The 27772-nt window shown below is 42.1% G+C and overlaps 1 protein-coding gene across 2 annotated transcripts; it reads left to right on the plus strand.

The window, feature by feature from the left end:
* Positions 1–1800: 1800 nt before the first annotated feature.
* TTLL6 (tubulin tyrosine ligase like 6) lies at positions 1801–27772 on the plus strand. Of its 2 annotated transcripts, XM_073325794.1 has the most exons (15): positions 1801–2368; positions 7834–7874; positions 8818–8856; positions 8990–9184; positions 9948–10104; positions 11473–11616; positions 12256–12341; positions 16840–17065; positions 17826–18007; positions 20230–20418; positions 20829–20985; positions 21762–22064; positions 24972–25335; positions 25648–25861; positions 27470–27772. In XM_073325794.1, exons 4-15 carry the CDS (start codon positions 9015–9017, stop codon positions 27474–27476), a joined length of 2199 nt encoding a protein of 732 aa, XP_073181895.1. In that variant the 5' UTR covers positions 1801–2368; positions 7834–7874; positions 8818–8856; positions 8990–9014; the 3' UTR covers positions 27477–27772. The 2 variants fall into 2 exon arrangements, with proteins under 2 accessions (XP_073181895.1, XP_073181896.1); XM_073325795.1 differs by lacking the exon at positions 1801–2368 and having other exon boundaries at positions 7070–7874; positions 8818–8936; positions 9054–9184.

Consider the following 27772-nt stretch of genomic DNA (forward strand, 5'->3'; position numbering starts at 1 on the left):
TCCAATGTAGCTCCACTGACTTCAGTGGAGTGACTCCTGATTTACATCAATGAGAGTTTAGAATCAGGCCATCCATGTATATGTGAGGCATTGGCATATTTCACTCTTTCATCAATTGGGATTTGTGTTTGTTGTTTTTTCTGTCTGTGATTCCCTTACCCCAGAGACAACTACTAGATAAAAATTGTAACATGCGATTTCTTTTCCATGCTGTGGCCAGAGCTGGGGAGAACCCAATGTTCATTCTGGGCAGGGCACAGGAGCTAGAAATCCAGCTCAGATTTTGTAAAGAGATTAAGGTTAACATTTAAAGAGGTGCTGTCAAATTAAAAGTGAATCATGTTCTTTTAACTATAGATTTGGTTGTGCTACTAATAGTATTTAGATGATTAAAGCTGAGCACTTTAAAAATACATATACATTTAATCATTCATATGTTGTTTGTTTACTATTTGCACTTAATCCCCTTGTATTATAGGCAGGCTGGTAGTACCACATATTATGAAGGTTGCTCAACATTTCCCAACATAGGACTCTGTTTTCAGTTGCTTATAACTTTGCCAAACTTTAACCATTTCAGCTGACATTTTCCATGCTGGGTATCTGCCTCAGGCTAAATTTTTTTTTTTTTTTTTAAATTTCAGCCAAAGCTGTACAGGCATTTCCAAGAACAAGGCTAATGAAAAACATGTTGGTTTGCCCAGGTTAAAAAACCCTGGCAATCTTTTCAAACATATTTGAAACCCACTGGCTAAGTGTTCCGTTCCCCTTTAGCATTGTTCCACATAGAGGGTGACAGTTACTTGTTAGCTCAAATGGCAAAGATCCGTGTGGTGGGGCTAAAGGTTGCAGCCATGCTGATAACCCATATGGATGTCAATATGCTGCCACATGATGGAAATTGTTTTTTGAGTTTGTTTTTTTAAAAACCTCAAAAATCACATACACAAAACTACATTAAAATAACATTATTAAAGTTGCAAAGTCAAGCGCTCAAAGTTAGGCTGTGCAATCCTAATTCACCTCCCTTGTGTGCATGCATTACAATAAAGTTTTTAATTACATGATCATATTCTATTTTTTCCACAGGTCCCCTGCTTCATTCAGTTCTTTGTATGTAATAATGGAATAGATTGGTCAATTTCGCTTTTTCTTTCTGATTGGTTTCACTTTCTGGTTCTCAAAAGTTAGCACAGTGTTTACCACTCAGGTGGTAAATACTGCAAGGAAATTTGTAAGTGCAAACAAAAATGATATTTTAAATAAAGAGAGTGAGAATATTTTTGTTAATATAAAGTTTTATAGAGTTTGTTTTCTGAACTACTTGCTATTTATACTTTAAGAGAAAGGAATCCTTACCTCTTGGAGCATTCTATAAATACAACGCCATTCTGGAAGGGCAGGGTAGAATCTGTAGATATATAAGAAACATTAACTTCTATATAAAGATTGTTAATCTCCGTTTACTTTGCCAAAGATTTCTGTTTGCAGCAGAACCTGATCTGTTAGACTAGGGTTTTAGCTGTAGATTTGATAGACGCTGATTCATCTCATCCCTCTGATCATGTGTTAGCACTGAGCTGGCATTCAGATTAGGTGCATATCAGTCAGTTCTTTAGTATTGAATTCTCAAATCTGAGCAGGACTGAACCTTTAGGAAGAGAGAAAGAACAAGATGTTAAGGGAGCACTAACTCTAGTGAGACAAAAGCTATTAATCCTTCCATTGTAGTTTCTTGCAATAACACTAAGGATCTGCGCCAAGACAGCTTTCTGATGTTCTATTAGCATAATATCACAGATAGCAGGAGTTTAGAAATATTCGTCAGCGTCAAACAAAGCTATTTTCCCGTGCAGAGATGCCATTCAGATGGGAATCACTATTGACAGAAGCAGATACATATATAGGTAGATATCTGATCCTGTCGAAATGGGGAGAGAGGCATGGAGGGTGGACTTGTGAGGAGGGGATGAACATATCTGTTCCTAACTTGGGAATATGCAGGGAGTTATACAGTATTCTGTTTTATCAGCTGTATTTGAGGAAGCAGCTGGATCCACGAAAAGATTGATGGGACTATTGCTCATCCCTGTACACTGTTCACTTTTCTTCTGGTCTGTTGTGGATGTTTCCACAGGATGAAGGCATCAGCTATACTGCAAAAATATGGATCCTTTGAAGGAGTGGAGCAGGAGACAGAAGAGTCAGATGAGAAAGATGCAACTGAACTAGACTTTTTACCAAGAGAACTAGAAAGAAAAGACAATGCCTTGGACACCATAGACCAGGATACAGTGGGGTGTGAAGAGAAGAAAAGAAGAATTCAAGATCCTAACATATCCATGAAAAAGAAAAGAAAGAGAAAGAGGTTAGAAATAACTATTGAAAGGGCTGTAAAAGTCCTGAAGAGGGACTTTTATATGTTCATAGTAGAGCTACTGAAAATAGAGGAGGGTAATGTGGGGAAGAGATGTTGGAGAATAGGGTATTCAGAGTGGTGCTATGCAGAAGGGGAGGAACACAGAATTTTTGTAGTGAGAGGGATAGGTAAATGTGTTGGAGTGGAGGGGAAATGAAGGTGTTCAGAAAAAGTGATGATTTTAAGTTTTGTAGGTGGTCAGCAACTCAGAGTAGGGATTGCCTTTTCTTGAATGTACAGAAAGAACCTAACATGTAATAGTTACTACCATAATAAATAATAGTAATAATAATTAGACACTAGTGTTCATGGAAAGAACATAGTTCAGGGGAGCTTTCATTCTGATGTGAAATAGATATGCTAGTAAGAGTTGCAGAATAGTCCAGGAGAAAAAGAAGATGTACAGTTTCTGAGCATAAATATTTTCTGTTGATGCCCATTTGCCCTTTGGCTCACGACTTTGGGGAATCCCATTCTTAGGTTGATTCCTAAATAACCAATCTTGTTGAGTAACTGCCATATCTTTTTCTCCCACTGCAACAGAAAGAGTGCTCTTCCTTTGGTTTCATAACTACTGGTTTTCTAGTATTCTGGTATTCTAGTATTATTTTTTATTTTATTGCAAGCCCATTAGCAAGAATTTTTAATGAATCTGTAAACTCAGGGGTTGTACCGTATGATTGGAGAATTGCTAACATAGTTCCTATTTTTAAGAAAGGGAAAAAAAGTGATCCAAGTAATTATAGGCCTGTTAGTTTGACATCTGTAGTATGCAAGGTCTTGGAAAAAATTTTGAAGGAGAAGGTAGTTAAGGACATTGAAGTCAATGGTAAATGGGACAAAATACAACATGGTTTTACAAAAGGTAGATCGTGCCAAACCAACCTGATCTCCTTCTTTGAGAGAGTAACAGATTTTTTAGATAAAGGAAACGCAGTGGATCTAATTTACTTAGATTTTAGTAAGGCGTTTGATACTGTGCCACATGGGGAATTATTAGTTAAATTGGATAAGATGGGCATCAATAGGAAAATTGAAAGGTGGATAGGGAATTGGTTAAAGGGGAGACTACAACGGGTCCTACTGAAAGGTGAACTGTCAAGTTGGAGGGAGGTTACCAGTGGAGTTCCTCAAGGATCAGTTTTGGGACCAATCTTATTTAATCTTTTTATTACTGACCTGGGCACAAAAAGTGGGAGTGTGCTAATAAAGTTTGCAGATGATACAAAGCTGGGAGGTATTGCTAATTTAGAGAAGGACAGGGATACCCTACAGGAGGATCTGGATGACCTTGTAAACTGGAGTAATAGGAATAGGATGAAATTTAATAGTGAGAAGTGTAAGGTCATGCATTTAGGGATTAATAACAAGAATTTTAGTTATAAGCTAGGGACGCATCAACTAGAAGTAACGGAGGAGGAAAAGGACCTTGGAGTATTGGTTGATCATAGGATGACTATGAGCTGCCAATGTGATATGGCTGTGAAAAAAGCTAATGTCGTCTTGGGATGTATCAGGAGAGGTATTTCCAGTAGGGATAAGGAGGTTTTAGTACCGTTATATAAGGCACTGGTGAGACCTCACCTGGAATACTGTGTGCAGTTCTGGTCTCCCATGTTTAAGAAGGATGAATTCAAACTGGAACAGGTACAGAGAAGGGCTACTAGGATGATCCGAGGAATGGAAAACTTGTCTTATGAAAGGAGACTCAGGGAGCTTGGCTTGTTTAGCCTAACTAAAAGAAGGTTGAGGGGAGATATGATTGCTCTCTATAAATATATCAGAGGGATAAATACCAGAGAGGGAGAGGAATTATTTAAACTCAGTACCAATGTGGACACAAGAACAAATGGATATAAACTGGCCACTAGGAAATTTAGATTAGAAATTAGACGAAGGTTTCTAACCATCAGAGGAGTGAAGTTTTGGAATAGCCTTCCGAGGGAAGTAGTGGGGGCAAAAGATCTATCTTGCTTTAAGATTAAACTCGATAAGTTTATGGAGGAGATGGTATGATGGGATAACATGGTTTTGGTAATTAAATATTCATGGTAAATAGGCCCAATGGCCTGTGATGGGTTTTTAGATGGGGTAAGATCCAAGTTACCCGGGAAAGAATTTTCTGTAGTATCTGGCTGATGAATCTTGCCCATATGCTCAGGGTTTAGCTGATCGCCATATTTGGGGTCGGGAAGGAATTTTCCTCCAGGGCAGATTGGAAGGCCCTGGAGGTTTTTCGCCTTCCTCTGTAGCATGGGGCACGGGTCACTTGCTGGAGGATTCTCTGCTCCTTGAGGTCTTCAAACTATAATTTGAGGACTTCAATAGCATAGATATAGGTGTGAGGTCTTTTTTAGGAGTGGTGGGTGAAATTCTGTGACCTGCATTGTGCAGGAGGTCAGACTAGATGATCATAATGGTCCCTTCTGGCCTAAATATCTATGAATCTATGAATCTTTACAAGCATTTCTGTAGTGCTCATCACTGTATTCTTTTTCTACATCTATTATGTAAAATGTGCTCACTCTTTTCTATTATATTGTGTTGTTAAAATATAATATTTTCTTGTTGAAATCATCATCAGATGTCTGATATAGCCTTACTACTGGAGCTGGTAATCCATACCACAAGAGACTTGATTAGGGTTACTCTGTCCTCTTTTCTTCCTTCCCCAGGGGACTGCAATATCAGAGGTAAAATTCGTAATCCTTATCCTCCCCTTCTTCCTCTTACCATCTCTCCATTCGTCTCTTCCTTATTTCATTTGCATACTGTTGTCCTGTTGGTTAGAACGCCTTCAAATTCTTCTTCTTATTAAAAATCAGTTGAAGCTTTTTGAGTGTATGAAACGTCTACAGAAAATTGTGATTCTAGTGAACCCCACCACTTTGTGTGCTCTCTCTGTGTCTCTCTTCATTGTGGGAGTTTTTGGGAGGCAGGTTGAGAGTGGGTGTGCTTCGCTGTTCACTTTTTCTGTTTTGGGGAAATGGGGTTTGGGTTTTGTTGTGTTTGTTTAGTTTTGTGGTTGTTGTGGCGTTCGTTTCAGGGTTTCTTTTGTCTTAGCTGGCTTTTGTCTGCCCTCTTGGTTGGCACAGTCAGCCCAGGGGGACAAAGACCGCAGTTGCTTTCAGATTCTGAGGGTTTAACCTGGGGATATCGGGTTGTTGATTTGGCTCCAGACTCTACCTCTGTGGAGGAGTGTGTTCTAGCTGTGGGAAAGGTGATTGGGTATGGTATACCTCCCACATGAGCAAGGCTGTTGTAGTGTTGAGCTGGTGGTTGCTGAGGGGATTGTTGTGCAGGTTGTTTTTGTTCCTGTTGTGCCTTTCTTGATGCTTGCTTCTTAAGTCACTCTCTCTCTAATGCCCCTCCGTGTTTAGGAAATAAGCAGCTGGCCAGAGACCTGCTGAATTATGGTGAGAGCACTAACTCTATTAAGAGGGTTCCTTTGGGCTGTAAAGCCTCAGAGGTTTGCCATCTCCTGTCCTTTCATAGGCAGGTTTTTATTATATTAATCACTGCTTCCAAGGTTCTAAAAGTTTCCCTGAAGCGTACAACTGGGGTCTGTGACTACACCAGTGGTGCCCAAACTTTCCCTGTTGCACACCCACTTACCAGTAATGGAATCTGTCCGTACGCCCCTCCCACCCATTACAGCACAGTTGATTTAGCAGCAGGGGTCGGCAACGTGTCTGTACACGGACAAGTGCTGTGGTAAAAATTTTGAGGTCCATGTATGAGGACCGTGGTTCAAAAAACCTTGGATGACATAATGCCCCCAATGTCCGTCACTAAGTACGGTAATCTTGTCAAGTGTCTGTCGCGCAACATGGTGGTGCCGACCCCTTTTCAGAAGAAGAGCTTGAGCTGAAGACGGAGCCAGGGACAGAACTGGGAATGGGAGAGGAACTGGGGCTAGAGGCGGAGCTGGCCTGAGGACAGAGCAGGAATGGGGGCAGAGCTGGGCTGGGGATGGAGCAGGGGGCAAAGCAGAGCAGTGGCTGTGGCTGGAGCTGGGCTGGGGGCAGAGCGGAGCTGGGCTGGGGGCAGAGCGGAGCTGGGCTGGGGGCAGAGCGGAGCTGGGCTGGGGCACAGCTGGGCTGGGTGGTGCTCCCTCCCCACCCTGCATGGGGGCTGGCCCAGCCCTGCCGCGCGACCCCCTGAACGTTCCTCCTTGTCCCCCTATGGGAGCACACCCCACCGTTTGGGGACCCCTGGACTACACTGTTTGTGGCCATTGAAGACAGCCTGTTTTCATTGGGGGACACATTTAGTAAATCAGTGCCCTGAGCAGTGGCAGGCTGCCCCTGGTGTGGTGATCCTGTGCCTGGGAATGTGTGGGTTTCTGTGAGTAAAGCACAGGGTGGGGTAGTTGTGGCTGGGTCCTAACAGGCTCCAGATGTCTGTGGGGAAATGGGTTCTGGGGAGTCAGTGTCCTTTTATGACATGTGGGAGATGCTATTGCTGGTTCTGTGGCTCCTGACTCAGGGTACATCTACACTGGAATAAAGGACCTACGGCACTGCTGCAGCTGGCCTAGGGCAGCTGACTTGGGATTGCGGGGCTTGGTTGCTGAGCTAAAAATTGCCATATAGACATTCAGGCTCAGGCTGGAGCCCGGGCTCTGGGATCTTCCCCTCCCCTCCCCTCCGCCTTGCAGGGTCCCAGTAGAGTTTGGGCTCCAGACCAGCCCAAACGTCTACAGAGCATTTTTACAGCCCAAGCACTGGGAGCCCAAGTCAACTGACTCAGGCCAGCCTCTGGTGTTTAGCTGCTGCATAGACTTATCCTCAGTGGCCTCTCATCCTGAGCCTGACTGCAAAATGGAGGCTGAGCTTGCTGCTATGGATTCCACAGTTTTTGCTGTGGATTCTGGCTTGCAGGCAAAGCCCCAGAGTGAAAAATGGCAGTTGAAAGCATAGGGGCCCCCGGTTTCTGAGGGTTCTGCAAAGTGGGTTAGTTTAGCCAATGCAATCGGGGAGCATACTATTAAGGGTGCTGCTGAGGTTGGAGGCATGGGGAATTCTCAGGTCTCCATCCCAGCAGTCTGCTCCCCCCAGTTTCTCTGATGATATGTGCTGGAGGGAGACCATGTAACCAGGGAATAACATTCACATTGTGCTTGTTGTATCATTGTCTTCAGAGAAGTTTACTTAATAGTACCTGCCTTTCTTTTCTATAGAGACTAAATGCATAGTTATTTGGTTTGTCTCCAGCAAATAATTTTTGAAGTGACCACTGAGCAAAAAACAGTGATCAATCCTGGTGACTAGCCTATTAGATGATCATTTAGATAGTGCTTTACATAAATTTATGGAAGTACAACTGTAAAGTTCCCAGGGCTTCCCCATAAAGCGTAAACTGGTCCTTGTCTGTATGCCTCTGTCTTTCTGCTTTTTTTTATTTTTTTCCAGATGACCTGTGATAAGTCTGACCAACTGCAAGTATGATAGTGGTGAGTATCTTTCTCATCTTTCCCAAATGTAGAAGGTAAGCCAAAGAATTGTGACCCAGTCTATTCATGTAAAGAAATGTATATTTTCATTTACTCTTAGGAAAAAGAGCTCAATTTAAAATGGAATTTATTTTGTCATGTGACTTGTTAACTGAATTTTAGTGCTTATGAATATGACCAAATGCAAGCATCATTTAGAAACCTCATGCAGTCTGGGCAAGCATTGTGCAAGATTCCCCTACTAGTGAAACTCATTCCTGACCTACAGCATTCCTGTTATTCCACACATTTGGCACCACATAGCTCTCTTAGCGTATCTCAATATTAACCAACAGCATCCCCTGGTATTTTATTACTTGCCCTCCTCAAGCACAGTCTGCTAATGATGCTAAATCGTCTAAAGGCACTAGCTTGTGATCATCAAATATGTTTCCCTTCTCGTGACTGAAGTTAGGCAAGAAGTCATATCCATGAACTTTTGCCAGTGCAAGATTTGAATGCTTGTTGTGGATTTGCAACATGGGGAACCAATTCAAATGGCTCCATTCCACATAAAATGAATCATTTAATTTTTTTATTTCAAGAAGTTCTGCTTTTCACCGTTGTTCAGAAAGACCAATGCAACAGCAACGCAAGCTTACTCCATCCTGCAATTTTTGCTAGCTAGTGTAAAGTTTCTAGCAGCATACTGGAGAGGTCAACTTGTTCAGTAGTCACCAGTGACTGTCCAATTTGTCAGACAAAATGGATGGTTTTTGGGCAGCGTATCCGTAGAGATTAGAGGACTGGAAGCTGCCACTCAGAGTAGAGCTGAGGTCTATAGATATCTGAGCTGAGTGGTATAACTGAACCATGATTCTATATCTCCTTCTGAGTCCAAACAGAATTTTCTAAAGTCTAAATTTCTAGTATGATTGAAACTGTTTCTTTTCTTATGATGCAGTGCGTCGGGCTGCTAAGCAGTATGGCTTACGGGAAGCAGGTGAGAATGATGAGTGGACCCTCTATTGGACAGACTATTCAGTCTCACTGGATCGGGTAATGGAAATGAAAAGTTATCAGGTACTTATCTCTGTGAGGTGGAGTGGATATTAAATTATTACTTTTTTCCCCAGTGCAAATGACCAAGAGACCAGGAAGATGCTTATTATTATGCCTTTTCTCTGGACTTCTTTCCAGAAAATCAACCACTTCCCTGGGATGAGTGAAATATGTAGGAAGGATCTGCTGGCCAGGAACATGAGCAGGATGCTAAAGCTCTTTCCTAAAGAATTTAACTTCTTTCCCAGGACCTGGTGTCTTCCTGCTGAGTGAGTCTTCCTTACAATGTTTACTGACTGATTTTCCTCTTGTCTTGCTTCTCTTCACCATCACCCTCACTTTTTCCACTCATCCTTTATGTCAGCCTTCCTTACTTTGGGCCTGAGTCTCCTCTTACACCAGTGTAAATTGAGAGTATCTTCTTAGAGCTCCATGAAGATGCTCCAAAGTAAAACTTGAGCAAGTAAGAAGAGAATCAAACCCATTATCTTTCTGCTCTTTTCTTTACCCAGAGTAATGGAAAAAGACTAGGAACATTTTCATAGTAGAATGATGTTGCTTTGAGCTGAATGCACCATGTATTCACTGGTGATGCAAGCCCCTTGGCAGTGAATGGAATAAAATTCCTTTTATTTTTCTGGATGAAGTCCATTGCTGTATTACTCAATGGGATGAAGTATCTTCCCTCTTTGGAAGAGGAGATGATTTCTATATCATATTAAAAATCTCTTTTCTCTAAAAATCAAAAAAGAGATCATTCCCATAAGACTGTGTGATTCACTCCAAACTTGCTTCTACTGGAAATAAAGGTTTACTGAGAGCTAGAGAACAGGTTGTATTCCTGGCTCTGGAGGGACAGATGTTTTTTTCTTTGTGATCACTGGTTCTGTAGACATTTGCATTTGTCTGCCAAAACGTTTCTAGCATTGGTAGGCTGTGAGACATCAAACCTCAGAATCATGTAATTCTGATTGTCTTGCTTTTCTTTCTTTCTCCCCCCCCCCCCCCCCCGCGCATCATCTTTCCCTACAGCTATGGGGATTTGCAGACCTATAGCAGATCAAGGAAACATAAGACATACATCTGTAAGCCCGACTCTGGCTGTCAGGGGAGAGGCATCTTCATCACCAGATCTTTGAAAGACATAAAACCTGGAGAGGATATGATCTGCCAGCTCTACATCTCAAGGGTAATCTCCCTATTCCACATCCCAAGATTACTTTTATGTCATTAAACCAGACTTTAATTCAGCTCAGCCTTGCTTGCCTGTGATCATCCAGTCATAAACAGCACTCATTGCCTTTGAATACATGACCATTGAAATAATTCCTCTTTTGTGTGCCATTGGGTTCCTAAGTAATTTTTGAATAAGCTTTTTATATAAGCTAATTCACCTTTGCTGGATGAACCTAACTAGATGAGGGAAATCTCCTTCCTGCTGTAGAGTGAGTTAGCTCTCAAATATATACAATATTTCCGTAGGCCCAACTGGAGGAGAGAGTGAGGGGATTGTTTGTACCCAGTCTCACAAACCTGTTTATAACCTATTTTACTCAAGAATCTTTTGGCTGACATTTTGGCATTACCCTCTCTTCCTAAGGAAACATCCACATTCAAGCCTCTGGGATCTCCTGTGCCTTTGGGACACCTATAATGTAAATACCAGAACCTAAGTTTTTACTCTGGTTTGTTCTTTCATTTTGAATATGTTTCATTATTATTTATTACTGATTTTTTTTTAGAGAGATAAAGCATGGTCTGGGGAGCTGGGATTCAGAACTGCTAGAGTTTATATCTTCTCTTGTGCTGACTCACTGTGTGGCTTTCAGCAAATCACTGTTCCATGTCTGTTTCCCCCCACTTTTAAAATGGGGGGGGGACCTATCCACCTCATAGACTTTATGTGACGATTAATGAGTTTGTTCAATGCTCAGAACATGTAAAGAACTCAATGACGGATTAGTTTAATTACTATTATAGTGTTGCTGCTGTGCTCAGTACGATAGAATACATTACTGTTCTTAAATTCTCCAATTTCCCAATATTTGAATAACTATAAGAAACATCATTTATAAGAGAAAAGTACTCTAGCAAGAATTGCTTATATACCGGATACTGGGGTACATGTAAATTTTTGTTTGCATATTAAGAACACCTAGATCTATTAAGTGTCCATGACTAGTTCTGATCATGTGATCTTATTAAAATGATCACGCTCTGCATAAAGTTTGCAATTACCCTTACTTGGATGGAATGTCTTAACCCAGACAGTTTCCCAATTTCTAAAATGGAGATAGATAAGGAAGTGTTGTTATCGCCCAAAGAATGTTGTAAGGCTTAATTACTGAATATCTGTCTAGCACTTTGATGAAGGAAGGTGATGTATATGTGCTAAGTATTGTTATAAGGATTGCATGTCTTGGTTTTGTTTTTTCAGCTTGTAGGTGGGACTGTACAGCTATTTTCATCACCTCAGTCTCGAGTTAATGAGTTACTAATGTTCCTCTTGTACTTCAAACAAACTATAAGCAACTCAGTTTCATCTTCTCTTTCCCAGCCTTTTATTATTGATCGTTTTAAGTTTGATCTGAGGATTTATGTGCTTGTGACATCATGTGACCCTCTGAGGATATTTGTCTATAATGAGGGCCTTGCACGCTTTGCTACATCAGCCTACTCTGACCCCTCACACAGCAATCTGGTGAGTAAAGAACCCTGTTAACATAAATTAACACCATTCAAATTCATAACAACAGGAACTATCTGTTGAAATGTAGTGGCACAGAGAAACAATAATGCTTTGGACTGCTATGATACCTTTAATCTGAGGATCTGCACGCCCTTCACAAACAATAATAATTAATCCTCACTTCATCAAAGTGACATGGGTAAGGTTATAGATGAATCATCTCACCCACCACTGAAATGCAGCCACCTCTGTGGTAGAACATAGCTAGAGTTTAACAGCACACAATAACACTACATAATAGTTTCTGGGCAGTTAGGGGCTGATCCTGCAAACACTTACATACCACAAAAAGAAAAGGAGTACTTGTGGCACCTTAGAGACTAACAAATTTATTTGAGCATAAGCTTTCATGAGCTACAGCTCACTTCATTGGAAGCATACCACAATGACTTTACTCATGCAAGTGGTCCCATTTAAATGATCTTAAGACTGTGTTGGGTTCATGAGAGTGATGAGATAAGTACTGCTATTAAATGTCTTGTACTTAGATTTTTTTCTGCATTAAGTAGTGTGACCAGGTATCATCATGTACAGGGAGAGTGAAGAAGGCAGATGTCTCTCTCACCTTATAACCCATTCGTTTATTTGTAGGATGACGTCTGCATGCACCTGACTAATTATTCCATTAACAAGCACAGTACTAATTTTGTCCGAGATGAAGATTCTGGAAGTAAGAGGTAAGAGAGAGAGAACATTAATCACAGCCAGGGGATGTTAGTCTGTTCTCATGAATCTTCATATGCATTTTCACACTTTTTTCATATATGTTTAGGAAATATTTCTTTCCATGCAGCCAGTGAAGAGTGTATTTTGTGTCATTGGTTATATAAATAATTTAAAGAAGCTGAGATGAATATTAGTGAGAGGCCAGAAGCAGGAGAAAAAAAAGTGAACTGTCCTTCAAATTGGAAATACCAATGCATTTGTTGCAACTGGTGCTTCTGGATTACATTACTCTGTTTATTGTCCTTGGTGGTTATGTTTGGCTGTCTAATGTAGATAAATCTATATATAATGATCAGTCAGGTTTTTCCTCTTGCCCACATTCTTCTCCCAGTCCTTTTCTTTTCTTTTCACCATGTTTCTAGCTGTTTCTACATAGTACCCTGTCCATTGCCACTAGGACCTCAGTGGTATCCATTTCTTCTTAGCAGTATTGCTCTTTGCCAATAGCAGCAGGAACTCCAGTGGTGCCAATGTTTCTTCTGCAGTGCTCTGTTGGTGCCAGAAAGGCTTCACTAGTATGAATTGTCTTGGAGCAATGCCTTGGGCCTGGTCTACACTACAGGGTTAGGTTAAATTTAGTCGCATTAGGTCGATTTAAAAATGACTGCGTCCACACAACGAACCCTGTTCCATCGACCTAAAGGGCTCTTAAAATCGACTTCTGTACTCCCCCTCAACTAGGGGAGTAGCGCTAAAATCGACCTTGCTGGGTCAAATTTGGGGTAGTGCTGATGCAAATCAACGGTATTGGCCTCCAGGAGCTATCCCAGAGTGCTCCATTGTGACTGCTCTGGACAGCACTTTGAACTCCAATGCACTAGCCAGGTACACAGGAAAAGCCCCGGGAAATTTTGAATTTCATTTCCTGTTTGGTTAGCATGGCGAACTCAGGAGCACTCAGCAGCACAGGTGATCATGCAGTCCCCCCAGAATCGTAGAGCGTAGAATGTTTCTACGCTCCCCCTATCATCTCCATCCCTGAGGTTATCGCAGATTAGAAGGCGAAAAAAACGCACTTGCAATGACATGTTTTCTGAGCTCATGCAGTCCTCCCGCACTGGTAGGGCACAACTTAATGCATGGAGGCATTCAGTGGCAGAGGCCAGGAAAAAATTAAGTGAGCATGAAGAGCAGAGGCAGGACATGATGCTGAGGCTAATGGGAGAGCAAATGGACATGATGAAGCATCTGTTGGGGGAGCAAACGGACATGATGAAGCATCTGTTGGAGCTGCAGGAAAGTCAACAAGAGCACAGACCCCCGCTGCATCCACTGTATAACCGCCTACCCTCCTCCCCATGTTCCATAGCCTCTTCACCCAGACGCCCAAGAACACGGGGGTGGGGAGGCTCCGGGCTCCCAGCCACTTCACTCCAGAGGATGGCCCAAGCAATAGAAGGCTGTCATTCAAACAGTTTGATTTTTAGTGTAGCTACAATAAGCAATGTGGCCTTGTCCTTCCCTCCTCCCCCACCCCACCCAGGCTACCTTGTCCGTTATCTCATTTTTTTTTAATTAATAAAGAAAGAATGCATGGTTTCAAAACAATAGTTACTTCATTTCGAAGGGGGCAGGGTGGTTGGCTTACAGGGAATTAAAATCAAGAAAGGGGGTGGGTTTGCATCAAGGAGAAACACACACAACTGTCACACGAAGCCTGGCCAGTCATGAAACTGGTTTTTCAAAGCCTCTCTGATGCACAGCACGCCTTACTGTGCTCTTCACCCTGGTGTCTGGCTGCTCAAAATTGGACGCCAGGCAATTTGCCTCAACCTCCCACCCCGCCATAAATGTCTCCCCCTTACTCTCACAGATATTATGGAGCACACAGCAAGCAGCAATAACAATGGGAATGTTGGTTGCGCTGAGGTCTGATCTAGTCGGCAGACAGTGCCAGCGAGCTTTTAAATGTCCAAAGGCACATTCTACCACCATTCTTCACTTGCTCAGCGTATAGATTCATAGATACTAAGGTGAGAAGGGACCATTATGATCATCTAGTCCGACCTCCTGCACAACGCAGGCCACAGAATCTCACCCACCCACTCCTGCGAAAAACCTCTCACCTATTTCTGAGCTATTGAAGTCCTCAAATCATGGTTTAAAGACTTCAAGGAGCAGAGAATCCTCCAGCAAATGACCCGTGCCCCATGCTACAGAGGAAGGCGAAAAACCTCCAGGGCCTCTTTGAATCTGCCCTGGAGGAAAATTCCTTCCCGACCCCAAATATGGCGATCAGCTAACCCCTGAGCATATAGGCAAGATTCACCAGCCAGATACCCAGGAAAGAATTTTCTGTAGTAACTCAGATCCCACCCCATCTAACATCCCAGCACAGGCCATTGGGCCTATTTACCATGAATAGTTAAAGATCAATTAATTATCAAAATCATGTTATCCCATCATACCATCTCCTCCATAAACTTATCGAGTTTAATCTTAAAGTTGAACTGCTCCTTGCTACTGTCCAGGCTTCCTGAGCTATGGGAGCAAGGGGTAGGCTGGGGTAGGTGTTACTGCACAGTGCTGCTGGCTGGGAGAGCAGCCTGAGGCAGAAGCCTCCAGCTCGCATGATATTCCAGGCAAGACTGAATCTCCATGAGACGAAACTTAAAGAAGAGAATGACCTGGAGTCTCTGGCTCCCATTCAGTGCTCTAAGAGGAAGATAGCCATGTCTGTCCAGGTACCCCTGACTGACCTCACCGAAGTCTGCCAGGAGCACCCAGGAGATGTTCAATGGCTGTCAGTCCTACTGCATCATCTGCCGCAAAGGCAAGGAGCTGCTGCTGTGTAGCAATGCAGTACCACACCTGCCAGCAGCACCCAGGAGATATATGGTGACGGTGAGCTGAGTGGGCTCCATGCTTGCCGTGGTGTGGCATCTGCATGGGTAACCCAGGAAAAAAGGCGCAAAACTATTGTCTGACATTGCTTTCATGGAGGGAGGGAGGGTGGGGGGCCTGACGACATGTACCCAAAACCACCCACGACAATGTTTTTGCCCCATCAGGCATTGGGAGCTTAACTCAGAATTCCAATGGGCAGCTCTGTAAGTTGATGCTAACCACGGTAGTGAGGACACATTCCGCCGACTTAATGCACTAGTGTGGACATAGAATCATAGAATATCAGGGTTGGAAGGGACCTCAAGAGGTCATCTAGTCCAACCCCCTGCTCAAAGCAGGACCAATCCCCAACTAAATCATCCCAGCTAGGGCTTTGTCAAGCCTGACCTTAAAAATATCTAAGGAAGGAGATTCCACCACCTCCTTAGGTAACACATTCCAGTGTTTCACCACCCTCCTAGTAAAAAAGTTTTTCCTAATATCCAACCAAAACCTCCCCCACTGCAACTTGAGACCATTACTCCTTGTTCTGTCATCAGCTACCACTGAGAATAGTCTAGATCCATCCTCTTTAGAACCCCCTTTCAGGTAGTTGAAAGCAGCTATCAAATCCCCCCTCATTCTTCTGTTCTGCAGACTAAAGAATCCCAGTTCCCGCAGCCTCACCTCATAAGTCATGTGTTCCAGTCCCCTAATCATTTTTATTGCCCTCCGCTGGACTCTTTCCAATTTTTCCACATTCTTCCTGTAGTGTGGGGCCCAAAACTGGACACAGTACTCCAGATGAGGCCTCACCAACGTCGAATAGAGGGGAACGATCAATCGACTGTATAAAATCAGTTTCTAAAAATCGACTTCTATAAAATCGACCTAATTTCGTAGTATAGACAAGGCCTAGGTCACTGTCCAATAATGTGTGGCTTCTCTCCATTTCCTATCCTAAAGCCTGGTCTACACATGAAAGTTGTACTGCTCTAAGTTAAAGCTGTACAGCTCCCCTAGTGTGGACGCAGTTATATTGGTATAAAGGTGCTTTATGCTGGTATAGCCATTCCCATACAGGAACAGGAATAATTATACTAGTGTAAGGCACCTTTATACCAGTATAACTGTGTCCATGCTAGGGCTCATGCTAGTATAACTATATCATTAAAAATCACCTTGCCCCCAACTGATGTGGTTATAGTAATACAATTTTCAAGCATGGGATTGTCCTAAGAGCAAGAGGTTAATTAGAACAATGGTTCTTCTTTTTCATACAGGGAATCCCTTCCCATATATCTGGGATCCTCTCCCTATTAGCAACATGGTAAAGGCAGGCAGGACACACTTCACTGACATTCATAGCATATTTGGTTGAAACCCTACGTATTAGTGTGTCTCCCATCCTCAATGTCTGAGAAGCTCTTGCATTGATCTATGCAAGAGTTTGACTAACAACTCGTTCTGTTAATCCTTATTTTGTTTCTGTGGGTATGTGGATCTCCATGAGGCCCAAATTTCTATGCTTAACTTAAGCAGCATGGAAACATACAGAAAAATGCTTACTGTGAACTGATTTGCCATTAATATGGGCTACCAACTTCCTTTTTTTCTTCATAGGAAGCTCTCCACCTTTAATAAGTACATGCAGAAGCATAGCTATGATACCGACCAGATGTGGCGGAATATAGAAGATGTTGTTATTAAAACCCTGATATCAGCACATCCTATTATCAAACATAACTATCACACTTGCTTCCCCAACCACACTGTGGGTAGCGCTTGCTTTGAAATATTAGGATTTGATATTCTGTTGGATCACAAACTCAAACCCTGGTTGCTTGAGGTAAGAACCACAGCAAAAGTCTCTTAGATCTCATAACAAATCCATACCATGAACTGGTATCCTTTTTTTACCCTTCCCTGCCTGTGGGGCCAAATTCAGCCAAATGAGTTGCTATTGCCAACCTCTTCCTTAACACCGATTTTTGCCTTTGTCGTTTCTCTAGATCTCCTAACAAAAGTCCATCCTGTAGCATTTCCTACATTATTCCATCAGCTTGGAAAGCTGATGGATGACCAGCAGAGGGGGTTAGACTGCAGATAAACTAATAATAGTAATTCCCACAGACAGTCACATTGATCTGTAGCCTTGAAATTTAAATCTGTTCCTGTATGTGGGAATCTAGCTCATGGGGACAGCCTTACTCTCCAGTTTGCACAAAAGAATCTTCCAGGGGTATCCATTAACCTCAATGGGAGCTGCATTTGCTAATACCAGAGCCTGAATTTGGTCCTCACAGCATATCAAATTAATATGTTATTGATCTTGCACTGAGTACTAAATTGGTTCAAGCTACATCACTCTGCCACTTGCACCTGTTTTCTCCCAAATCTATCCCACCCATTATGTCACTTCTGAATTTGGCCCATGGAATCCTACTATACACCTGTATCATACATTGAAGTCTGGCAAGGATCCTTGCCAACTCTAGATTCTAACTGGAATCCCCAGTAATCTAGATTTCAGACTAATTTAATGTCCCGAGTTGTAATTTCCATCGCATCTCAACTGCAGCAAATAGATTACATTCTTGTTGTTTCAGGTGAATCACTCTCCAAGCTTCACCACTGACTCCTGGTTAGACAAAGAAGTGAAGGACCAGCTGCTATATGACACTTTGGTTCTGATAAATTTAGGGGCCTGTGACAAGAGAAAAATCCGAGAAGAAGAGAAACGGCGAGGAAAGGAGAGACTCCTGAAGCAATGCTCTTCTCAAGAGACCAGGTGTGTTGTCATACAGCTTCAACTAATTTCCTCAGATTATGTGAGCCATAATTTTAAGGTGACCTGCAAACAATGTTTTTTAATTAGTTTATGACCTTTTTTTTTTTTTTGCTTCTTTATGATGTATACAGATGGCCTGCACAGATATTTTTAAAGGTTTTTTTCTTTCTTGTTTTTTTAACCTTCAGAATACCAGGAATGTAAAGTCTGGTCTTTTCTTGTTTGTTGGCACACCACTGGGATGTGTAAGGGCTGTTTACTATAAACTCTTCACAACTGAATTGAAAAAGTGAGGGTGCTGAATGTTTAACGAAGTATTCCTTTATTCAAAATGTTAATTAACATTTCATTGAACAATTCATTTAAAGTAACAAAAATAACCTGACAAAAAATTCCTTCCCCTCTTGATAGCTCATCTTTCACTTTGTTGGTTGTTGTGATGGCATCATTTAACTAGTTCTTTAGTCATCATAGAGTCTTCCAGCTTAGACAGTTCCTGAATTTCTAATGTAAAAAACAAGCAAAAAATAAAATAAAATTTCAGGCCCTCATTAACAACCATAGGGAAACCAGAAAGACAAGCTCATTTTTTTTTGCCTTTGCAGATAATCTTTAAATTTATGTTATAGGTTATGTAGGAAGATAAATGAGAACCATTCTACATTTCACCAAAACTAAGAAGACAGGATTAGGGATGCAATTACAGTGTGAAATGAAAATAACTCCTGCTCTGGAGATTTCTCCGAGGGTTTGGCTACACTTCAAATGCTGCAGCTGCGCCGCTGTAGTGCTTCAGTGAAGATGCTACCTATACTGAAGGGAAGGCTTCTCCTGTTGGCGTAGGTACTCCACCTCCTGGAGAGATGGTAGCTATGGGCTTGTCTACATTACCTGCTGGATCAAGGGGCAGTGATCGATCCAGTGGGGGTCTGTCATAAATATAAAGGGAAGGGTAAACACCTTTAAATCCCTCCTGGCCAGAGGAAAAACACTTTCACCCGTAAAGGGTTAAGAAGCTAGGATAACCTCGCTGGCACTGACCAAAATGACCAATGAGGAGACAAGATACTTTCAAACCTGGAGGAGGGGAGAAATAAAGGTTCTCTCCCCCTCCAGCTTTGAAAGTATATTGATCTCAAAATGATTTCAAGTTAATCCCACCGCTCTGCCACCATGTCAAGGTTCCTTCCCCACTCTGAACTCTAGGGTACAGATATGGGGACCTGCATGAAAAACCCCCTAAGCTTATTTTTACCAGCTTAGGTAAAAACTTCCCCAAGGTACAAACTATTTTTCCTTTTGCCCCTGGACTTTATTGCTGCCACCACCAAGCGTCTAACAAATATATAACAGGGAAAGAGCCTGCTTGGAAATGTCTTTCCCCCCAGAATCCTCCCAAACCCTACACCCCCTTTCCTGGTGAAGGCTTGATAAAAATCCTCACCAATTTGCATAGGTGAACACAGACCCAAACCCTTGGATCTTAAGAACAATGAAAAAACAATCAGGTTCTTAAAAGAAGAATTTTAATTGAAGAAAAAGTAAAAGAATCACCTCTGTAAAATCAGGATGGTAAATACCTTACAGGGTAATCAGATTCAAAACATAGAGAATCCCTCTAGGCAAAACCTTAAGTTACAAAAAGACACAAAAACAGGAATATACATTCCATTCAGCACAACTTATTTTATCAGCCATTTAAACAAAACAGAATCTAACGCATATCTAACTAGATTGCTTATTAGCCCTTTACAGGAGTTCTGACCTGCATTCCTGCTCTGGTCCCGGCAAAAGCAACACACAGACAGAGAGAACCTTTGTTTCTCCCCCCTTCCAGCTCCTCATTGGTCATTTTGGTCAGGTGCCAGCGAGGTTATCCTAGCTTCTTAACGCTTTACAGGTGAAAGGGTTTTTCCTCTGGCCAGGAGGGATTTAAAGGTGTTTACCCTTCCCTTTATATCTATGACCGGGTCGATTTATTGTGTCTAGTCTAGACACGAAAAATCGACTGCGGAGCACTCTCCCGTCGACTCCGGTACTCCACCTCCCAGAGAGGTAGTAGCTATGTCAATGACAGAAGCCATCCCAATGACTGGGAGTCAGGTCGTTATAACTGCTTTGCTCAGGGATGTGAGTAATGTAGTTATAGCAACATAAATTCCTAGTACCAAGCCTGTATCCCACATGATTTGTTAATGGTTATACCTGAATTTTTTTTTCAGGGCTGAGAAGTATAGAAACTGCCAAGCCACTTGGTTGAAACAAGCTGAGAAATATGAGGAGAAAAACCTAGGTGGCTTTCGCAGAATTTACCCCAAATCTGATTTGGACAAATATGATAAGTTTTTCCAGCACAACAATTCACTCTTTCAGGAGACTGCAGCTTCCAGGGCACGAGAAGAACATGCTAGGTAAGGAGGATTTCCAGCTCAGTTTTCATTAGGTAGGGTGGAGGATGCATTCTGAATTCATGTTAAATAATAATAGCCATCACTTACATAGCACTTTACATTAACTGATGGTTCTTTGAGATGGCCCTGTCAGATAGGTAAATGAGCATTATCAATCCTAATCTGACAGGTGGTGAAATGGACACACAAAGGTTAAGTGACTGGCTCACAAATCCATGTCAAAGCAAGGATTAGAATTCCAGAGTTCCTGAGTTTAGCGCAGAGCTCAATACTCTGAATCATGTTGCCTCGAGATCTGGCCAGACTTGTTCCATATAAGGCAGAATTTGTAGCCAAGATCCAGTCCGTGGGACTTGTATCATCAGAACTATTTTAGACCTGTTAGGACCCATTTGTATCTCTATCTACAGGCTGCAGCTACAGGAGCTGCGAATGAAGCACGAGCAGAAAACAGCCCATTTGCGAGAGAAGAAGATAGAGCTGCTGGGGGAGTCTGGGTCTGAGAAGATAAAGACTTTCAAACAGAAGTTAGTGAGCAGGACAGCTACAGCACAAGGATTAAGACAGGTATAATGCAAGGGGAAGATTCAGTTGATTTTTCACTAATTCTCCTACTTCTTGGGGCATGGGAAATAGAAGTTCGAAGGTCAGAAATAGAACATCCACAAGAAAACTAATGAGATGGGATAATAATGGTGATGGGCATATTATATATAAAAAGACTCCACTGGTGTTCACAAACTTTCAATTTTCTCCACTCATGCAGGTGAGGGACCCTAGGCTAATCATCTACAGACTTTTCATGTAGGCAAATATGTGCATCTTATAAGCAAATATCGTCGCCTAGATCTGGTTGTCACCTTTTGTCAGACATCAGAAGTGTTTTCTAAAAACACTGCTGAAGACAAGATAACTGGTGCTCATTTCTCCCCTGTCTGAGGTCAGCCCGACACAGAGGTGGTCCACCAGGGATCCAGTTACAGCATCAATTAGTGTGTTTTTCTAACTTTATTTCTGGCATAAAATCTCTAAGGGACCTTATGCCAGTAGAGGATTGGTGCAGTGGAGCTCTCCTGTGCCACACTACCAAAATGTTTCCTCCTTTCCTCAGCAGTCCCCCTATACCAGATTGGTGAGGGGTCATGTGGCACTGGACATGCCTCCCCTAGGTTTATACAAATGGAGATTTCCCCTCCACAAGGGAAATTCTCCACTGGCCATTTACAACCAGAATATGGCCCTTTTGTGCTGTTTACACCAGAGAAACTGGCCCCAGCTCTTCTTCTGACAACAGCATTGCTTTTTATTCATATGAGATTTAATTTATTTTTTTCCATTCTCAGCATTATCTTTGTTCAGAGTCAGGACCTGGCACTCCTCTTCTGCTTCAGAGTTTCTCAGGTGAAAAAGAAACAAAGAAAGAAATAGTTAACGGGGAATCAAGCATCCCACAAAAAGAGCACACCAAAACTCACGAGTATTCAGATGCACGTGAAAAACAAGCAGTACAGCACTACAGCTCCATGCCAAACTTGATAGTGCAGAACTCAACTAGTGCCCCGGACCAGTACAGCTCCAACCCTGACCTGAGGGACCACACAGTACATGGTCATCACTCTGCAGCAGATATGAACATAAGATTAATAGTAAGTAGCAGAACACTAGTAAGTATATATTTGTAGTAGTTTGCCTATATTTCTATCTCCAGTCCATTCAAACATCCATCTCAGACTGGAAATGACACTTAATGTGGGCCCCAGAGCCAGCCTACAAACTCTGTTGCCTACTTTGCTTCAGGCTCACTGAAGAGTTTAATGCTAGCATATGCTCAACACAATTAATATTAACAGGGGAGAAGGACTGCCAAAACAGGGAAAGAACAGATTAAAGAATATTTAGGTAAATTAGATATATTCAAGTCAGCAGATCCTGATGAAAGTCATCATATGGTACTTAAGGAACAAGTTTAAGCAGTATCAGAACCATTAGCAATTATCTTTGAGAAATCACGGAGGATGGATGAGATCCCGGAGGATTGGAGCAGGGCAAACATAGTACCTACCTTTAAAAAGGGGAATAAAGAGGACCCAGGGAATTATAGACCAGTCAGCCTAACTTTGATACCCGAATGATACCGGAACAAATTATTAAACATTCAATTTGCAAGCACGTAGAGGATAATAGTGGTATAAGGAATAGCGTCAACATGAATTTGTCAAGAACAAATCATTCCAAACCAATCTAATTTGCTTTGACAGAGTTACTGGCATAGTGGATAAGGGAGAAGCAGTAGACATGATATATCTTAATTTTAGTAAGGCTTTTGACATGATCACATCCAACGTTCTCATAAGCAAACTAGGGAAATATGGTCCAGATTAAATTACTAAATGGTGGGTGCACAACTTGTTGAAAGACTGTATTCCAAGAGACGATATCAACGGTTTGCTGTCAAACTGGGAGGTTGTTATCTAGTGGGACCCTGCAGGAGTAGTCCTGGGTCCAGTACTGTTCAGTATTTTCATTAATGGCTTGGATAATGGAGTAAAGAGTATGCCTATAAAATCTGCAGATGATAACAAGATGAGAGGGGTTGCCAGCACTTTAGAGGACAGGATTAGAATTTAAAATGACCTTGATAAATTGGAGAAATGTCTGAAATCAACAAGATGAAATTCAATAAAGTGCAAAGTACTATACTTAGAAATGAAAAATCAAATGCACAGCTACTAAATGGGGAATAACTGGCTAGGTGGTGGTACTGCAGAAAAGGATGTAGGGGTTATAGTGGATCACATGTTGAATACGAACCAACAATATGATGCAGTTGAGAAAGGCTGATGTCACTATGGGTGTATTAACTGGAGTGTTGTATGTAAGACATGAGAGGTAATTGTTCCACTATAGTTGGCATTGATGAACCTTCAACTGAAGTACTATGTCCAATTTTGGGCACCATACTTTGAGAAAGAGGTACACAAATTGGAGAGAGTCCTGAGGAGAGCAACAAAAATGATAAAAGGTTTAGAAAGCCTGACCTATGAGGAAAAGTTAAAAAACCTGGGCTTGTTTAGCCTTGAGAAAAGAAGATTGAAGAGGGATCTGATAACAGTCTTCAAATATGTTAAGGGCTGTTATAAAGAGGATGGTGATCAACTATTTTCCAAGTCTACTGACGCTAGGACAAGTAGTAATGGACTTAATCTGCAGCAAGGTGGATTTAAATGAAATATTATGAAAAACTTGCTAACTATAAAGAGAGTTAAATTATTTAATAGACTTCCAAGGGAGGTTATGGAATGCCCATCACTGGAGTTTGTAAAGAACTGATTGGGCAAACGTCTGTCTGAGGAGGTTTAGATTTACTTGGTCTTGCCTAAGTGCAAGGGGCTGGACTTGATGACCTCTTGAGGTCCCTTCCAGCCCTACATTTCTATAATTCTGTTATTCTACAAAGGGTATAATTCTAATGGAAACTACTCTAGTATGTTAAACAACAGGATCAATATACCGCCCATTCTGATTACACAGTAGCTACAAAATCAGTCCTTGTCAGCAATGATCAGATAAGTCAGATGTCAGAGCAGGACAAAAAATGTGGTGGTAGTGTGCAAGCCAGATCCTCCCACAATCTCAGAATAGCTAGGTGTTGCTCCTAAAATCAGCAGCAGTGAAATGATTAATGTTGACATTTAAATTATCATTAGAGTGCAAAGTCAGCACCCCATTGAGGTTAATGGGATAGTTTTTACTAATTTTTCTTCCAAAAGTATATTCAACTGTCATTCTGCACCTGCTGACATGGTAGTTGAATCATTCCTTGGTGCTGTCAAGGTGTCCGGCATATAGCTTCATGAGCAAGGGAGCACCGCTGAGGTTAATGGGATAGTTTACAATTTACTAATTTTTCTTCTGTTTTTCTGAAGACATTTCATTCAGACAATGCTACATTACATAAGCTGGAAGTTATCTCCTCAGTCATAAGGGCTAAAAATTTAGACCTTGAATCTCTGTTTCTCCAAACCTATGCTTCACAAAGGAATGGAAGTGGGTGCAAACATGACTTTAAGGCAGTACGCTCCCCAGTTGAATCTTGGAGCAGCTGTTGGCCTGCCTAACCTCCCGCATAAATATAGCAGCCTCAAGGATTCTCCAACCTATGCTCTGGCTGCAGCAGCCCCAAATGGGCCCTGTGAGAGGTGATAATATCTGGAGAACAGTATGCTAAGACTGTCCCCTCCCTCCTCCAGTGTGCCCACTTCACTGCCTCTCTCCTATAGAGACAGCTCTGCACTGGCCTGGGAACCCCATAAACTGGGGTATTTCTCTGCGGTTGTTTCTGCCCCCTTTGTAGCTCCTAAACTCCACTACAGTAATGTAAAGGGGGCATTAGCATAAAAGAGAATCCGGCCTTTAGTTTTTTAAATAATAATCAAATTTCAAATCCAGTAGAAACTGCTGGGGCCACTAGAAAAGTTTTGGTCCTAGGTACCATCGGGCTAAGTCTGACTCTTGCCCCTCATTAACTTGATCTTTCTGATTTTCCCCTCCAGCTCCAAACACCAGTGGATTGTTCCAGGGTATCTGATAATCCAATTCATTCCTCTTCAAAGCCTTTCCCAATATTGGCTCAGCCTCGGGCTGCAATCACAACAGCAACTGGCGTGGTTTACTGTGAAAGCACAGTCACTCAGATTTTGGTGCCATTTGGATGCCAGAGAAAGCAACACCAGCCCCATGTCAGGGAGAACTTGGCCTCATACTCAAAAGTCCATAGATCACACAAAAACTTGTTAGAGCCTGAAATAGACAAGAAACCTATCTTGTCAGAATTCTTCAGCAAACTCAGTTTCGCACCGGGAGAGAAGGCCATAATATTCCCTTTTCGCCACCACCCTCATCTCATCAATAGACCACGTGAGTGTCATCTTCATGGAGTACATTTGTATCATATCATCTAAGTGCCTAGTGCATCTCTGGGGAAACACAGGGTGATAGTCCCAGTGTGCCTCAAACGTACATTATTGCAACACAAGAGGAAATCTTAGCATACCCGCAAGTCGAAGTGTAAGAATACAGCAGATCTGCCCCTACAGTATTCTTACTCTCTGTCCCTCTATCTCTTCTCCCTTTGTATCTCAGATTCAGATACATAGACATGGACATTAGGAAAAGAGGTCTGGGGTGCAAATTGATTGCAGAATATAAATCTGACTTTTGTTTACACAGAAAGTGCTTTCCACTCCAGGAGAATCCATCTGAGTAGCAGAAACTCCTCAGACAAGAGACAAACGAAACTTCAGAGTGCCCAAACAGTATTCCAAAAAACAAATTGTCCCCAGTTCAGCCTTCAAGACCTTTTGGTGATCTCCACCCCAGGTCGAGTGGACCCGCGACCTAGGAAAAGCAATACCCTAACTTCAGGGGATATTCCGACGGGCAGGTAATGGGTAGAATCACTCTGCTATAATATTGTAGAAGCCAGTAGCATTCTGGCCTGCTTCAGGGAATACTTTTCCGTTAATGGACATTGATTAGTGAGGGATAAATTGCAGTGTGAAATTATGCTGTTTAAGTGGACCTGGTCAGTTTTCAGACGTGAGATCAGGTTACTCCAGGAAATCATGTTAGTCACATGACTCGGTCAGTGATATTCTTTCCTCTGAATAATCATTGTATCAGTCTCTCAGCTTGATGCTCAAGTGTTCTGTGCTTAATGGTATTGGGTAAAATTTTCAAAAGTGCCTAAGTGCCATTTTCAAAAGTGACTTAGGTACTCAAGAGCTGCAATTTCATTGAAAGACTAAGGCCCAGGTCCTCGAAGGTATATAGGCACCTAACTCCCACTGAAATCAATCTAAAAATCAGTGGGAGCTAGGTGTTTAAATAGTTGAGGATCTGAATTTTAAGTGCCAAAGTCACTTTTGAAAATAGGAATTAGTCTCCTAACTCACTTAGGGACAGATTTTTAAAGGAATTTAGATGCCTGAATATGCAGGTAGACACCTACTAGGATTTTAAAAAACACCTAGGACCTTTAGGAAAATCCTGCTAGGCACCTATAGGCATCTTTAAGTGACTATATACCTCTAAAAATCTGGCTGTGAGGCGCTCCTGAAAATTTTACCCAGCATCTTTTGATAATATGTAACACCAAAGCCTGGAACACATAGGCTCAATTAAAATCCCATGACACTTTTTGTAACACCAGGGGGTGCTAAATCCAGTCTCCTTTCATGCTGGGTGATTACATTCTGCCTTCCTAGATTCCTGCTGAGTTTATTCCTGGATAAATTCTTCTTCACTTCCCTACCTAAAGATTATTGGATAGTGTTGCTACTGTAGAAAGCTTGCTGCCTTTCATTGTTGGGTGACTAATGACTATATGTTTAGCACTTTGGGATCCTTCAGAATGAAATAGGTGTAATCTACTAGTATTGTCAGTTTCTGGCATAAATTTGCATATAGGAATAGCAATGAACTCATGCAGTGATCTGGGACAGGGAGGCACAACAGAGAAGATGCAATCCAGGGAGAGACAGAGGGCAGATTTGAGGTTGCTACCGCAGTGAGTACAGCCCACAGCATAATTTACAGTAACCTCCCCAGGGCTGTCTATGGATTACACAACAGAATCCTCCATAGCACTGAGAGCTACACTACTCCACCTTTCTCTGAGGGCTGTGAGAGGGGTATATAAGGCCTCAGATATTAGCCTGATATAGCTCCTGTACCCAAGCAATTCTCCCAACACTTGAGGCTTCTGTCTGGCCCCTATGCACTGCTGGAGAAGTGTATAGTGGCCGGGGGCTGAGGGTCCCTAACTGGCATTATGCAGTGTGATATCTGACTTGAAGCTGATCTGTTTTCTTGGTCTGAACTGTAGCTAGTCTGAAAGGCGAATGTTGACAATGAGGCTGCTGCCTACTCACGCTGCCTTCTTCACTTCTCCTATCATATGTAATGTTAGAACTTCTATGAAAAGTGCTAGGAAGAATGTATCTTAGTCCACCTATTCAATGTGTGTGGTGTTATATTTCCTTCCTTACAGGGACTGAGCAGAATGACGGCACTGTTTTGCCTCCTGAAGTCTGGGAGATGCTCACTCCTGTAGACAATCTGTTCATCAGGAACTGACAGAAACATTTTGTTGTTTCTTTTCAAATATACTGATTGGTGATTGCCTCCAGTTATACAGCTTCCAGAGCATGAAACAGCAATGTGTGACCAATAAGATTTGCCTTAAAAAAAAATGTCAGGAGTTTATGGGTGTCTTGATGTGAAACTGTTGTACCGGAACTCGATGTATATCTACTCCCTTTGGCAGTGTCTGCTTACTGCCAACTCTTGTTTT

The sequence above is a fragment of the Lepidochelys kempii genome, chromosome 27, assembly GCF_965140265.1.
Source record: "Lepidochelys kempii isolate rLepKem1 chromosome 27, rLepKem1.hap2, whole genome shotgun sequence".
Classification (NCBI taxonomy): Eukaryota; Metazoa; Chordata; order Testudines; family Cheloniidae; genus Lepidochelys; species Lepidochelys kempii.

Excerpts from the sequence above, each read along its gene's own strand:
- TTLL6 (XM_073325794.1), top strand. The coding sequence starts at position 9,015 with ATGCTTATTATTATGCCTTTTCTCTGGACTTCTTTCCAGAAAATCAAC. Across the intron at positions 17,066-17,825 it reads TCAAACCCTGGTTGCTTGAG|GTGAATCACTCTCCAAGCTT; the intron begins GTAAGAACCACA and ends TTGTTGTTTCAG. Across the intron at positions 20,419-20,828 it reads GCACGAGAAGAACATGCTAG|GCTGCAGCTACAGGAGCTGC; the intron begins GTAAGGAGGATT and ends CTCTATCTACAG.